Source organism: Pseudonaja textilis, chromosome 2, assembly GCF_049901715.1.
Source record: "Pseudonaja textilis isolate UNSWEBS1 chromosome 2, rPseTex1.2, whole genome shotgun sequence".
NCBI lineage: Eukaryota > Metazoa > Chordata > Lepidosauria > Squamata > Elapidae > Pseudonaja > Pseudonaja textilis.
The window spans coordinates 59,766,163-59,781,708 of NC_141991.1; the positions used below are offsets into that span (position 1 = coordinate 59,766,163).

General features: G+C 37.1%; 1 protein-coding gene across 1 annotated transcript in view; it reads right to left on the minus strand.

Annotated features, from left to right (window-relative positions):
* SEMA3G (semaphorin 3G) overlaps positions 1-15,546 on the minus strand; it is a 92,502-nt gene that overhangs the window by 53,178 nt on the left and 23,778 nt on the right. The window contains exon 2 of the mRNA XM_087924027.1: positions 1,419-1,579. Within this exon, the coding sequence (XP_087780153.1) occupies positions 1,419-1,579 (161 nt within the window). The remainder of the gene's footprint in view (positions 1-1,418; positions 1,580-15,546) is intronic.

Consider the following 15,546-nt stretch of genomic DNA (forward strand, 5'->3'; position numbering starts at 1 on the left):
AATAACTGCTAAGAAGACTGGGAGCCCTTTTTAATAATCTTTTCTTTTTCATTCTTTTCTGTATTCTTTTTCCTATTTTCTTTCTTATCTATTCACTATTTTTTTTCTAAAATTTATATTGTTTTTATCTTGTTAAACATTTGTTTAATAAAAAATATAAAACAAATACAACTCAATCTGCTTGTAGAGACACTTGACTATTATCACATGGAAGATTAATGTTAAGTATACATTTACGGCAAGTTTTCCCAATAATATTTAAACTGGTCAGCAAGAGGGAAATATATAACTAAGTTTAATAAACACAAGTATAAAGACAAACTCTTAGCATCTCAACAATTTGCAAAAAGATCCCATAAATGGCACAGATGTCTGTTTCACAATTCACTTCCATTTTTTTGCAGAGCAGAGAATCCAATGATTTCTCTCCCCCATCTGCTGCTGTGGTCATGGAGAAACAGCTGGAGTACCCATGGTGGAGTGAACTGGTAATCTGCAAGCTGTGGACTGCCACTCTTCCAGTGGAAAAGGGTAGGCATCCAGTCCTGCTGGCTAAAACCTAGGATTTGAAGTCTTCTTCTCTTCTACCTTAGTCCTATTTATCCCCACTGCAAAGCAGGTCATCTTTTTCTCCACAGTAGGTCTCCAAATAGTCAGATTCTTAGAAGTCCATTCAAACTGAAGTCTCCTTCTACTTTGCTGAGCTTGATCCGTAATGAGCTCACAGATCTGTCCATGTAGTTTTCTTGGCAACAATACGGAAATAACATCATCTTCTGGGATGAGAAGGGAGGAGCTTTCCCAATCTAGGTTTCAGTCCTAGCATTCCATTCACCAGGTACTAAAGCTGTGGTGGTGCAGTGGTTAGAATGCAGTACTGCAGGCTACTTTTGCTGACTGCCGGCTGTCAGCAGTTTGGCAGATCGAATCTCACCAGGCTCAAGGTTGACTCAGCCTTCTATCCTCCCAAGGTGGGTAAAATGAGGACCCAGATTGCTGTGGGCAATATGCTGACTCTGCAAACCGCTTAGAGAGGGCTGTAAAGCACTGTGAAGTGATGTAGATGTCTAAGTGCTATTGCTATTGCTACTACCCAGGCTTGAGCCTGCTTAGCTTGGAGTCCAGACAAGCTCAGCTAGATGCTAATCAGTAAGAAAACCATATGATAAATATATTCCTAAATTATAGCATGAAATTTTAGTTCCAATCTCAGCTGAGAATTGAGGCCATTTGATGGTCATAAATAAGTCATGGCCTCTGGCTTCTTTCATTTCATGTTCTATGATCATCAGTAAATTGCTCTCCTTTTACAAAGTCACCATGATGAAGGTCCATGGGGAGCAATTTTAATTTTTCCTAGATGAATAATCTGTACCGTACTATTACAAATACTGTACAATCCATTTTAAGAGCATTACCTCCTTAACATCCATATTGGTTTGGTCTAGCCGAAGCGAGTAAAGGGTGTCCTTTCCTCCAATGAATAGGCGATCACGGTATTCATCTAGGTACAGGGAGCGAAAGTCTAAACTTCCCCGGTGACCAAGAAACAGGACTGAGCGGTTAGTGGCCAGGAGATCTAAGAGAGAGGAATCAAATGACAAAACAAACAAAGTTAGGACAAATAATCTGAAATAAAAGAAGTTCTATGTACCATATAGCTTGGGTGAGACATTGCTTTGCATGGGCACAAGGCACAATTCAACAAAAGGGAGTAGCAACAAGTGACTTACAGAAAGTGGTTGAGAATTTGCTGCAATTAAAGACTCATTCCTTCTGAAGTGTTCCGTGTCTATACAAGATAAGCAATGAGAAACAGACTACCAAGAGAAGTTCATATCAGAGTCACTAAAAAGATTATCAAGACACAGATACTGCAGGTGACAAGAGAGAAAACTTTAAAGTATAAAGATAAAGAAATTGTGGTGCTGAAACAAGTACCAAGAAATGTAAGAGAGATGAGAAGAGAATACTTATTCTTGACTAAAGAGTTACTTAAAAGAGGAGTAAACTACAGATGGCTGATGCCAGAAGGTCTCTTGTTCACCTGGCAGGAACAAAGACACAGAATTGACACAGTTGAAAAAGCTAAGCTATTCTACTTGGAATATTTCAGAGGAAAGGAGGAAGAAGCAAGAAAGGAAGAATCATTAATTGAATTCCAACAGGAGTGTATAGCAGTAATTAAAAAAGAAAAAGAAGAAGGTGCAGTAGATGGTGTACCCAGAGAGCAATGAGAATTAAGACCTACTAGAGCAATAAAAACCCCTCACAAAGCCTGGATGAAAGAAAATTGATGACAATTAACATAAATGGACTTAATTTAGCACCTAAAAGAAGGAAAGTATTTCACAAATGAGAGAAATTAAAATTTGATATAATTTGCCTACAAGAAGTACATATCAAAATACAACATGAATATATATTTAAAAAAAAAAAAAATTGGGAAATTATTTACGTCGCTGGCACAATCTAAAAAAAGAGGTGTGGTTTTATATATTAAAGACACAATTTTGGCAGAACTAATTTACACAGATGACGATGGAAGGATTTTGATGGTGGAAATAATGGACAATCATGTTAAAACACTTTTAATTGCAATCTATGCTCCGAATGATAACAAAGAAGAATTTTACAGGAAATTACGTATGAAAATAATTGGACTATGTTAATATTTATATGATGGGATATCTTAATGGAATAGTTAATGATTGGTTGGACTATAAAATGCAGAAATCAACAAAGAAAGCTAGAAAGATATTACCGAAATCTTTCTTTCGAATAACAGAAGAATTTAACTTAAAAGATGCATGGAGAGAGAGAAATGTGGAAAGTAAGCAATACACTTTTTACTGAAACAGACATGCATCATGGTCTAGAATAGATATGATATGGATGTCAGCAGAATTACTGGCCAACATACAAGAGACTGAAATAGAAACAAGCACCTGGGCAGACCATAATCCAGTGATAGTTATTTGGAAAGGATATAAGAGGAGATCTAGATGGACCTTAAAAAATACGATATTAAAAGAAAAAGACTTTAAAGAGAAAATAGAGAAAGAACTTGCTTTCTTTTTAAAAGAAAATAGAAAAGAGGATACATCTCTACAGAACCTCCGGGACACGATGAAGGCCTATACAAGAGGCTTGATAATAGACTATACAAGGAAAAGAAATATAAAACAGAAAAAGACTTTCAAAACATTGGAGGATGATTATAAAAGATTGGAAAAAGATCTATAGAAGTCCCTGCAAAAAAAAAGACATTAAAAATAAAATGGATATAATTAAACATAAAATGGGACTAATGGAAAAAGAGGAACTAGCACAAAAAATTAAAAATGCTAAACAGAATTTTTTTGAAGATGCAAATAAACCGGGCAGATGGCTAGCTTATAAACTGAGAAAGGAAAGAGAATCAAGAAAGATTAGCCAATTAATAAATGAAGAAGGACATGTTTGCTATGGAAATGAGAAGAAAAAAATTATACAACATTTCTATGGAAAATTGTACTTTCAAGAGAATTAAGCAATATTTACAGAAAGTGAATTTACCTCAGATACCTAAAGATACTGATATATATATATATATATATATATATATATATATATATATATATATATATATATATATATATATATATATATATATATATATGAATGAATGAATGAATGAATGAATGAATGATGGAATTAACAGAAGCCTTAAAAAAAACAGAATGTTGGAAAAGCACCAGGTCCAGATGGCTTACCGGCAGAATTTACAAGACTTTCCAGGAAATATTTAATCTTCACCTATTAGAAGTTATGAATGAAGTTATACTAAAGAAAAGAATACCCAAAACATGGACAGAAGCATATATTACACTTATACTGAAGGAGGATACAGACCTGCAGCAAATTAAAAATTACAGACCTATATCCCTATTAAATTCAAACTATAAAATTTTTGCTTCAATTCTGGCAGAAAGACTAAAAAGATATTTAAATAATTTTATTCCTATTGACCAAAATGGATTCCTGCCAAAGAGACAAATCAAAGACAATGTGATAATTATTTTGAATACTCTGGAATACTATGAGGTACATCCTGAAAAACAAATGGCCTTGATGTTTTTAGACGCACAAAAAGCCTTTGACAATGTGAGTTGGCTATTCATCTTATTTCAATTGACACAAATGGGCTTTGGTAAAAAATTTATTCAAGCCTTTGAAATGATATACCATGAACAATGCAAAGGTTATGGTAAATGGCAAACTAACAGAATCTATAGATATAAGAAAAGGGACAACGCAAGGTTGTCCACCGTCGCCCCTGCTGTTTGTGTTAACATTGGAAGTGTTGAATAGGAATATTAGAGAAGACAAAGAAATAAAAGGAATGGAAAATAAAAAAGGAAGAGTATAAATTGCAAGCCTTTGCAGATGACCTGGTATTCATATTAAAAGATCCATTGGAAACAGCACCTAAATTAATAGAAAAAATAGAAGAAGTAGAAAGTAGCAGGTTTGAAAATAAATAAAGATAAAACAAAGATATTAACAAAGAATATGTTAGCAAGACGAAAGAAAGAGTTGGAAGAAATTTTAGAAATACAGGTCACAAACAAGGTTAAGTATTTAGGGATATGCATTACACCAAGATGTAGCACACTGAAGGAAGGTAATTATCTTAAACTCAAACAGCAGATTGTGACAGATTTGATCAAATGGGGAAATTTACAATTATCATTGATTGGGAGAATATCTACAATGTATTGCCTGGGATTTTATATCTATTCTAGACAATTCCAATCTGACTAGGGAAAGAGTTTTTTGAAGACTTAAATAGAATTGTGGTGAAATATATTTGGCAGGGCAAAAAAGTAAGAATAAAACTAAAACTGTTACAAGATGCAAGTATAAGAGGAGGGTTTGCCTTGCCCAACTGGGAGTTGTATTACCAGGCAACAAATCTGATGTGGGTAAAGGAATAAATAACACTAAGGAACAATAGACTATTGACCTTAGAAGGGCATGACTTGCTGTTGGGATGGCAGGCCTTCCTTTGGTACAAGGGAACTAAAACACAGCGGTATTTTAGAAAACATTACATCCAAGAGGCATTGTTTTTGAATTGTGAGAAGATAAAAAGACAATAATATTTAAAAATTCCATCATGGATATCTACCATTGAAGCTTTTTCTTATCCAGTAATATATAAAAAGGAACTAACAGTTAGATATGGTGAGATATTGAATGAAAAGGGTGAACTTAAATCTATGCAAGCGTTGGAAGAACAAGGTGTAAAAATGAACTGGTTTTCATATTTGCAAATGCAATCTAGATTTGACAAAGATGTTAAAATAGAAGGCATTTATTATGAGTTGATTTAGATAAAATTTTGATGGATACTGATGAAACGATAATTTAAAAACTTTATGGACACTTATTAGAATTTAAATTGGAGGAGGAACAAGTTAAAGAAATGATTGTTTGGGGGGGAAATTTTGGATATGAGATTGATTTAGAAAAATGGCAAAAATTGTGGTCTCAAAATTATAAAACGACAATGTCAACTGCATAATCTGCAGTTCTGCCCACTATTTTAGTCCCCTTATTCCTCTAGAAGAGAATAAGAGCAAGATGGATGGACTCAGCTAAAGTGGCAATGAATGCATTGGGAAACTTGAAAGAACAGATTAGGGATAGATCCATCATAGAAATAAGATCTATCTTTGTAGTTGTTAGCAATTGAAAATGATTTTATGGCACATAATTAATCAACCTGCCTTGCAGTTGACTGTATAAAGATGCATTGGGGGATTTTCTTTCTGTTTTTTTTCTCCATAGCCATGTTGCCAGATATAGCTGATTTTCATACTTAGGTCTATTTTTTACTGGCTTCTCCAGCTACATCAAATTTAATCCTATTCTGTTTAGGTTGGGTTTTTTATAGCTTTTTTTAGCATTACCATGTTGACCCACAGATGGGGAGTACGTCCTGAGTTCCTTTACATAATTTTCCAACATTCTTTTGGTTGGAAAAAATAAAAAGTAGGTGGGAAAAGAACTGGAATAGAGAAGGGCAGGGCTGAGACTGGAATGCTCAATAGAAACAATCCAAATTATAATATTTTTTTGTGGTCCTGTTTTGCATAGAAAAATATACACACATGCATACAATTTCCTATTCTTTTTTTGCATTATAAAATGGACCGTATTGTTAATTTTCTAGTGCAAGTCAAATGACAAATACATTTCTTATATATAAATCAGTGTATGCCAGACAACAGGGACAGATTCAACTCAGAAAATCTGCTAAATCCCCCTTTTAATGTATTTTTAAAAAAGTTATATAATCTTGTAATGTGTTATTCTTACTCATTAAGCATCTTAGTTTAAAAAAGCACACACTTCTGAAAATGAGAACCACAAAATTTGAGAGTGTTCATACTTGGCATAAACTCCAAGAATTGTGGAATTATTGGGGTTCTCTGAGCCTTGTTGTTAAAACTCCAACTTAGTTGTAACAGAACTCCCAAGAACTCTAGTTTTAGAGAGGGTGTAGAGAAATGGTGTTCTAACATCATCTGAGTAAGACCTAAGAAAGTACTGCTAAATGACAAATGCTAAATTAATCTTTTTCAATTCCACAAACTTCACGAGTTTCAGGGGCAGAAGTGGGGGAGAGGAATTATAAAGGAGGATTTCTCTCAATCAATTACTACAAAAGTTTCTGCCCTTGATATATACTGAATTTGTCAAGAAGCAAACGGCTTCACATCAAAGAAATTGGATACAGTATAAACGATTTTGAACCTTAGTTCAGATTTCTACTTTGGTTAGGAAGAAGAAGGGAGTGGCTAGAAAGGTAGCATTTGTTACATCCACCTTGTCTCAGCAGCATATGACTGGTAGAAAGGATGGGGTTAATACCTATACCAAAATTAATACCTATGCTTAGCTTCCCAAGAAATTTTTCTAGCTCGGAAAGCTGGATAGTCCACCTGAAAGGCTGGAAGGAGTTGCCATTATCTGCAAGTGAAGACAGAAGGATTCCTTAAGGCTGATAAAAAGGCTAAAGGATGAATGCTCTATAATGCAGTCAATCATGTGACAAGGATAACTCCCTGACAGTTGCAGAATCAGTCTTATCTCTGGCTACTGAAAGCTGGAGTAGATTTGAGGTCTTGGAACACTGTGGGGAAAAGTCAGGCAGAGAAATGTGGGGAGATGAAAGAAGAGCACACGCAGGGTTTTATAAAATGAGAAACTAGAAATATTGATTAAAACCCCTTTTACCAGTAAAAAAAGAATATTTGTAGTTCAGAGTTGAAATGAGGAGCCCTTGGTGCTCTCTGAGTTTGGTTGTTTGCTGATGAGATTACCTAGCTTGGGTAATGAAATTGTCTGCAAGCAAACGACCAAACTCAGAGAGCACCAAGGACCCCTCAAAAACCTTTATATAAAGCTGAAGCCTAGCAGATGCTCTTCACATGTGTTCCTCACCCTCCTTCCACAGGGCCATAATGCTTCGGGATAATGAGAAGTCTCAATGTGCCTAATGGTCAAAGCAGCTGATAAATAAAAAATGTTCCTCATGAGATGTAACCCATTTAGAAGCCACCAAGTTGATGAAGCATGTTGCCTGTTGCTCTTCAACGTAGGAGAAGATACAATATCTGCAAAAGAATACCATCTGTATTTATTTTTCTTCTCGATAGTGTACTTATTACAGAAAAAACATTTGCAGATTGAAATTTATTTGAGCTTTCTCTTGTTAAATATGACTGACCAAGGTCAGGAGGATATGATATTAGAATATATAAACATCCCACATAATCCTGTATGTTACTATCATCACTGTGGAATTCACTACATTAACATTTCATCCTGCTGTAATGCTGAAATACTGTATGATGAAGTTTTATAAAGATGGAAACGGTCTTTGTGAGAAGAGGCCTCTGTCGAGTCAGATGGTTAGTATCAATTGCACAACATAATTGTTCTGTTGTACAGTGATGAGAAAATACAAGCCTGAGGAGGAGAAATCCCCAAAGGAATTGTTTGGCCCATGCAGGAATCTATCTTTTTTTGCCCCTGAAGATGGTGAGCTTGGAGTCAGGTGCTTGTCATGCTGAATCGTTCCCAGCTGTTAACAGGCATGCCGATACAGAAAGCATCCTCGGAGATAAGCGTTCCAGTTGGCTTCTTAGGCATTCATCAGCTGTTTCACTGTTTCTCTGGCTGGGCTGGAACTGTTATATGAAGTATAATTGTGTATTTATAACCCTTACTCCACAGGAGGATAAAGCAGACCATATATCTCTGACTTTTTAAATCGGCACTGGCTGTAAGAATCTGACTATGGAATATTTTGCAATATCTAACAGGATTGCTCAGGTCTGACTCAGGAATTATTCAAATTCGTTGCCAGGCTCGGCGCCCCAAACCAAATTCTCAGACACAATTTTATTTCATTACTCTGTTCTTGCTAAATTGTGCCTTCCTTGAATATGCAATGCAAGGCCTTCGTTTCTGTAGCTTTCTTTCCCCACCTTATTTTGCCTCTCTAAATCCAAGGATTCCCAGCGACATCTTCCCCTTTCCTACAAGTTTTCTGCATAAATCGTAGCAGTAAAAGGAGGGAGGGAGGCAAATAGGATGATGACATGTGGGAGACGTTGCTGAGCAATTGTAAGTTGGAGGGAGAAAAACAACCAGTCCTGACCTCAGCATGCTCCCCACATACCAGGTTCATCTCTGGCAGACTTCATTTCACCCTCATCATCTTGGCTGAGCATTTAATCATTTGGTGCACCATTTTGCTACCCTGAAAAAAAGACTCAACTACTGCAGCCTAACTAAAGCCTGTTCCAGAAGAAGCCTGCTCTGGATCTTCAAGATTACCTCCAAGTTACCCTTATTAAGATGGGCGGACAATAAATTTAATGAATAAAGCATTTTTTTAATCACTTCCAATGCTACAATTTGGAAGTGCATGGAGAGGAAATGGGAAAATTAAGGGAAATACAAATGGATTTACTAACTCGATTTTAACATTAAAATTTTTGCTGCCCCATTACTGAGAGCTGGACATTTCTGACTTGCCTTCTTCAGCAATGGCATCGCTGTGGTAGCATTTTGTATGTTTTGTTCTCTTAAAGTACAATGCCAAGGTTGCCTTACTGTCCTATTATATATGACTGACAGATGTGCCATCAAACCAATGTTCACTTTTGGTAACCGCATAGATAGATTTCCTATATCTTCTGTCCCTAGCCTCAGCCTCAGGCTTAGCCTTAGCCTTACAAATTATAATCAAGTGCTGGGGTAGGATTTATACCTAAACTTTGCGGAATGCAGATCCCTACTTGAGACTCAACACTTCTGTTCGGGAAACTGCATCACTCATGATGATAATAGCAGGTCACACAATGCTCAAGGCACTTTAAAATTCATTCCTAAAAAGAGATAAAAGGGGATGCTGACTTTTTCATGTTCACAAGAAAGTCTATTGAGTATTTTGCATTGGGCATCATATACATCCTTAGATGTAGGTTTGCAAGGATCAAAGCAAAGGGCAGAAGAGATTGTGCACCTGAAGCATCAACTGTGGACATCCTGCTCTCTCGTAATCAAGTGATGCTTCCAACTAAAGTGTAATTGAAGATATCATCCAGTTGAGGCCAGGCAGGGACAGAAGCCTCCTGTTCTGATATTTAGGGATTTCATGCCAGAGCCCAGCATTGTAGCAACTGTCCTACTGTTGCTCTTCCATTTAGCTTCCTTTCCATTTGGCTCAACGTAATCATTCAGACTAGGGTAGAAAGCAACAATAAGTCATTCCACCTCTTCCCATCCCTCAAAAACATTGGAATTTTTCCCACTAACATGCCTTTATGTGGATGTTGGTTCCATTAATTCCCCAATTATGTTGCCTCTTGGTAGAAAACAGTCCTTCTTCACCACACATCTGGAATGGTTTTGACGGTCTCCCAATAAAAGGAATGATATGTCATGCTTCACTGCCGAGTCCCCTAAGACCACACACATCCCCCTCCTCTCCACAGATGTCAAATCAGAATTAGGATATTAAGGGGGCAGTACATTATTAAAACGGGGGTGGGGGGGGAGGCAGCAGGTTAGTCTGAGGAAGACTCTCTTCAAACTGGGATATCAAACTCCTGAAGTATCCTCACTATTCACTAGAGCAAAAATCAAGAAAGATAAAGGTATGTATGTCACATGCCAAAACAGCTAAATTTTTCACACAGATATTATATTTGGCATGAGGGTCAGTCCTCCTATTAGGCAAAAGGAGCCAATTGACTCTGGAGGCAGTATAACAAAGTTTGAAAGAGGAACGTGTGTGCCATATATTCATTTGAATAGCTGTTACTCTAGTCTGGTCTCTGTCTCCTCAAGACTATCAAAGAATGATGACATTATATGGCTGGACAGCTTTTATAAAGGGACCAGGAGAGTGTAACATCTGTTTTATACTACAGAGATTAAAATAAATTGATTGATTCATTTTTCAACTACCTGTGGTCTCAGTGCCTATTTAAATACTCCCTACTTAACTGAGACAATATTAGACGATTAATTTAGAACAGTACTCCAATCATTACTAAATTGGACAACTAATCGATGGAATATCCACAGAAGTACAGCAAACAACAGAAAAAGAATCAGTCAAGATTCATATGAAGCTAAGCCAGCAAACCTGGAGAATGATATAGGGGTCAACAGATTGGGAGATATCAGAATATATTCCAAAGGAGACTTAACAGAGTGTGCAAACTATCATACATTATCCTTAATTCCCATGCTGGCAAAATAATGCTTAGAATCATCCAATGCAGATTAGAATTTTATGTGGAAAAAGAGTTGCCAAACGTTCAAGAAAATGCCGAGGAACAAAAAACATTATTGCTGATGTACCTTGATAACTGAGAAAGCCAAAGAATAGCCAAACAGAAGTCACTATGTATTTGACTGATGATAGAAAGACCTTGGATTGTATCAATCACATCAAGCTGTGGAATGTGCTTAGAAAATGGGAATCCAAGAACATCTTGTTCTCCTCGTGAAAATGTATATACAGATCAGGAAGCAACAGTATGGACAAAATATGATGAAATTGACTGGCTGTAGGGGAACTGGATTGGAAGGGTATGGTTTTACATTGGTGGAAGAAACATTAATAATCTGCACTATGCTGATGATACTTATATCCCCCCCAAAAAATGGAAAAATCTGCAAACTCCAGTAGTAAAAGTCAAGGAGTTCAGAAAAAAAAATAGAACTAAAATTAAATAGAAAGAAAACCAAAAGCATGAGCATAGATACAACAACCAGCCTTGGAACTGGCAATAAAGATATCAAATTGGTGAAGAGCTTCAGTCTTTTAGAATCAACCATCAACCATAAAGGAACAAGGCAACAAGCAGTCAAGAAATTAACCACAATCTAGCATTTGGTATAGCAACTGTTCAAATGTCATAATGTAACTATACATACAAAGATCAGAATTATCTTGATGGAACATAATCAACCAATCACTTGAGACAATAATTAGGATCTGATTATCAGTTGTGGGATCTGGGAACCTCTGTAACTTCCACCTTCTCTTAAAAACCAACCACAATTGATGAAAGCAAACAAAAAATGGGCAATAGGGAAAGGAATCTGCTCATTTGTCAATAGAAGATAATGTAATGGCAATAGCATTTAGATTTATGTACCGCTCACTTTTTTTAGTTGATTTGTCAATCACTTACAAGATAATACGTATAGGTATAAACTTGAGTAAGAATACAGGAAATAGGTATGAATAAATGGGGACAATAGGACAGGCACAATTGTGCAGTTATGCATACCCCTTACAGACCTCTTAGGAATGGAGTGAGGTCAATAGTGGATAGTTTAACTGTAAAGCTATTGTAAAGCTTCACAGTGCTCTACAGCCCTCTCTAAGTGGTTTACAGAGTGAGCATCTTTCCCCCAGCAATCTGGGTCCTCATTTTACCGACCTCAGAAGGATAGAGGGCTGAGTCAGTATTGAGCCACTCATAATCAAACTCCTGGAGTGAGCAGTGACTTAGTCCTGCAGTACTGCATTCAAACCAATGCACCACCACGGCTCTAATGAGAATGGGAGAATTACAACAGGAGGAATGGAGGAATCTGTGATTCTCCAATGTCATTGAACTTCAACTCACACCAGCAGCCACTAGGTGGGATAATGGTGAGGAATGTTGGGAGTAATGATTGAACAGCCAAATGATTGTCAGGAGATAATGACTAAGTTACTATGTCTATAGATTAGTTCTACCAAATGAGTGGTAACTATTCTGCCCTGGCTGGTGTTACTACCACCTAGGGAGGAGGGATTCCTTTTCGCCAAGAATCAGAAGAGACAGAAAAAGAAGGCATTTTATGCATCTCCTCATTCCTTGGATGACATATAAACCAGGACTTTTATTTGGGTTTTAAAAAGCAAATGTAATCACACTATTTAAACTCCTATTATAGGTTGTTCCTCAGGTTACAACCACTGGCTTAGTGACTATTCAAAGTTACAATGGCACTGAAAAAAGTGACATCACCGTTTTTCACACTTACAACCATTGCATCATCCCCATGGCCATGTGATCAAAATTCGGATGCTTGGAAACTGGTTCAGATTTATGATGGTTGCAATGTTCCAAGGTCATGTGATCACTTCTTGAGACCTTCTGACAAGCAAAGTCAATGGGAAAGCCAGATTCACTTAACAACCATGTTACCAGTGTTATAACTGCAGTGATTCACTTAACAACTGTGGCAAGAAAAATGGGGCAAAACCAGGTGGTATTCAGCAGGTTCTGACCAGTTCTGGAGAACCAGTAGCGGAAATTTTGAGTAGTCCTGAGAACCGGCGAATACCACCTCTGACTAGAGATTTTATAGTATCCTTCCCCTGCCATGCCCAATCAAGCCACGCCCACAGATCTGGTAGTAAAAAAATTTGAATCCCACCACTGGGCAAAACTCACTTAACACTTAGCAACAACAATTTTGGACTCATTTGGGGTCATAAGTTGAAAACTGCCTGAACATCCTCAGATCCCACCAAACTCCATCAAATGCCATCAGACTAGGATAGGGGGAAAAGGTATACATGAGCTAGTAAAGCTAAATGAAAATGGTCTGCACCTCAGAGATATAAAAGCAGCCCAATTCTGAGTTTTGTGTGGGTACATAAATTATCAGATGTCTGAACCCAAGACTAACAGGTTGTAGGCAACATGCTGAACGCACTCTTCAATTCTTCTGTCATCAGCTTCTCTCATGCAGCCTTCTTAATCTCTTTGCAAATCCTCCCCTTGAGTTTCTTCTCTCTGCTTTCAAAGGAGTTTATTTTAAAAGCCCGATGTCCTCCCCAGCCCACATCCCAGTGTTGTTTTCTTTAGCTGTGTGTCCTATATTTCCAGTTGAGGCTTTGCTTATTTGCATTGGACTGGGTAATTATTTCTCTAGAGAAACTGGTTGGGCTCAGACAGGGCCAAAATCACTTGATCCTATGAGAGTGCAGAAAGGGAAAATAATTACTGACCCCGCTGGGATCACAAAATGCATCCTATCAACACAAGGCAGAGCTTGAAGGGATGAGAAAGAGGGTGTAAACAACAGATTTGAGAAAAATAAAAAAAAAAGCTAAAACAATTTCCAGGCATAAATAATTTGAAGCCTGTATTGATGTGTAAGAAGAAAACCAGTATAGGGGTACAATTGCTTTGGAATATACAGCTGCCCTGTTCCTTGTTTTAAAATGTGCCAAAACTGAACTCATGAGGAGTTATTTCCTTTCAATTATGCACCAAGATCTTTGCACAACCTGAGAAGCCGATCTGTTATAAAAAAACGTTATTAATTTTGTTATGTCCTGAGGACTCTAGGAGTTCTCACTCAGGTCCACTCACTTTGTGTGGGCGTTCTTCCCCCTTTCCTCATTGGTTGATTCTCTCCAGCAGCCAGCTATAAAAGCAGGCTGCGAGGTCCAACCAGTTGCTGATTGCTGCGAGCCAGTTCCAGGCGTGGCAAGCACGGTCAGCCCTTTATTGTCATAATAAAGTATTGTTGCACTCATGCTCTGGTTCAGCCTCTCATTGCTCAAACTTAACAAATTTATTGCTGGACAGGACTGTAGGATTGTATTGACCGGAACTGCACTTATTTATTGTTATTTTCTTAACATGCAGGACTGTAGTGAATGCACAAAAAAACAAAAACAGAAATGCTCAGGATTCCTACCAATACCTGGGAGGAAAAATACTCTTCCTTAACCCCTGCTGCCTACAGTATGCAATGTCAAGTCCCCAAAACCAGGATTTCTGTATAGGAGAAACCTCTGCAGACTTCTGTTCTGCAAAGTTTTACTTATTTGTGAATATAAAAGCAGAGCGGAGGGATATTGGCAGTAGAGTCCCCAGACAGCAATTCACTGAAGACACTTATAGTTGCTTTCCTGTCACAGCTCTCAAGAGCAGGCCACAAATAAAAAAAAATTATTGGATAAGGCAGTCCAATAAAAATCCAAAAGGAATAGCTTTTTTTTAAAGCAAGAAAAAATAACTAATATGCTTATTTAAAATTTCATAAGAGGAAAGGAAAGGAAAAAGGAAAGGAAAAAAAGGAAAGGAAAGGAAATCATTTCAATTATGATCTGTCAGGCACCAAAAACCAAAAAAGACACATTGAGATTCTTCTAAGCAGTTTCATTTATTGTTCCTCATCTACAGGCAAAATTTTTGCCAAACTAAAGCAGACTATTTCTACCATAAATATATACTCTAGGAACCTATTTGGGAGGAGCTATCTTCACTCTTTCTCCCATACAAGCTATCTAAATTGCACTTCCCTTGTTCCTCTGGAATGCAGCCTGCCCATCTCACTAGGTAAGTGACTCTGTCTGGATGCTTACAATATAATGGAAGCAAGAATACAATAATATTAAAACGTTAAAATTAAGAAAGATTGCATAAAATTAGGAACAAATACATGAGTGGAATGGAGATAAAATCTTCTTTCTTAGTCCACCAACCACCTACAACATGGGGTATCTCCATTGGGGCCCCAAGCTCATGGGCTCTGGGAGCCCATCATCCCCAATATTAGCTTATCCCCAACTCTATGGGCCTTTTAGAAAGGCTATTGGCATGGGGGTCAGGAAGTTAGTTAAGTCCAGATGAATTGGTTGCAACAGTACATTTGTCTTGTCTTCAGTTATCATTTTTAATTCACTGGTCGTATGGTTTTTAAATTTTGTAGCCAATGGATTTTTGCATGAAGGATATAACACTCATCAGTCAATCAATATTTTCTGATAAAATTTATGCATCATATATTTCATTTGGACTTATATTTAAGAAGTATGTTTTTTTCCTCAAATTGAATAGAGACTACATAGCATGTTCGTTCGGGAAAAAATGGAGAAACCAGGTGCCCTTTTGAATTTCATAGGATAAGGATGAGCAGATGAGATAAAATTGCTACTGAGCAACCTTACAAGAG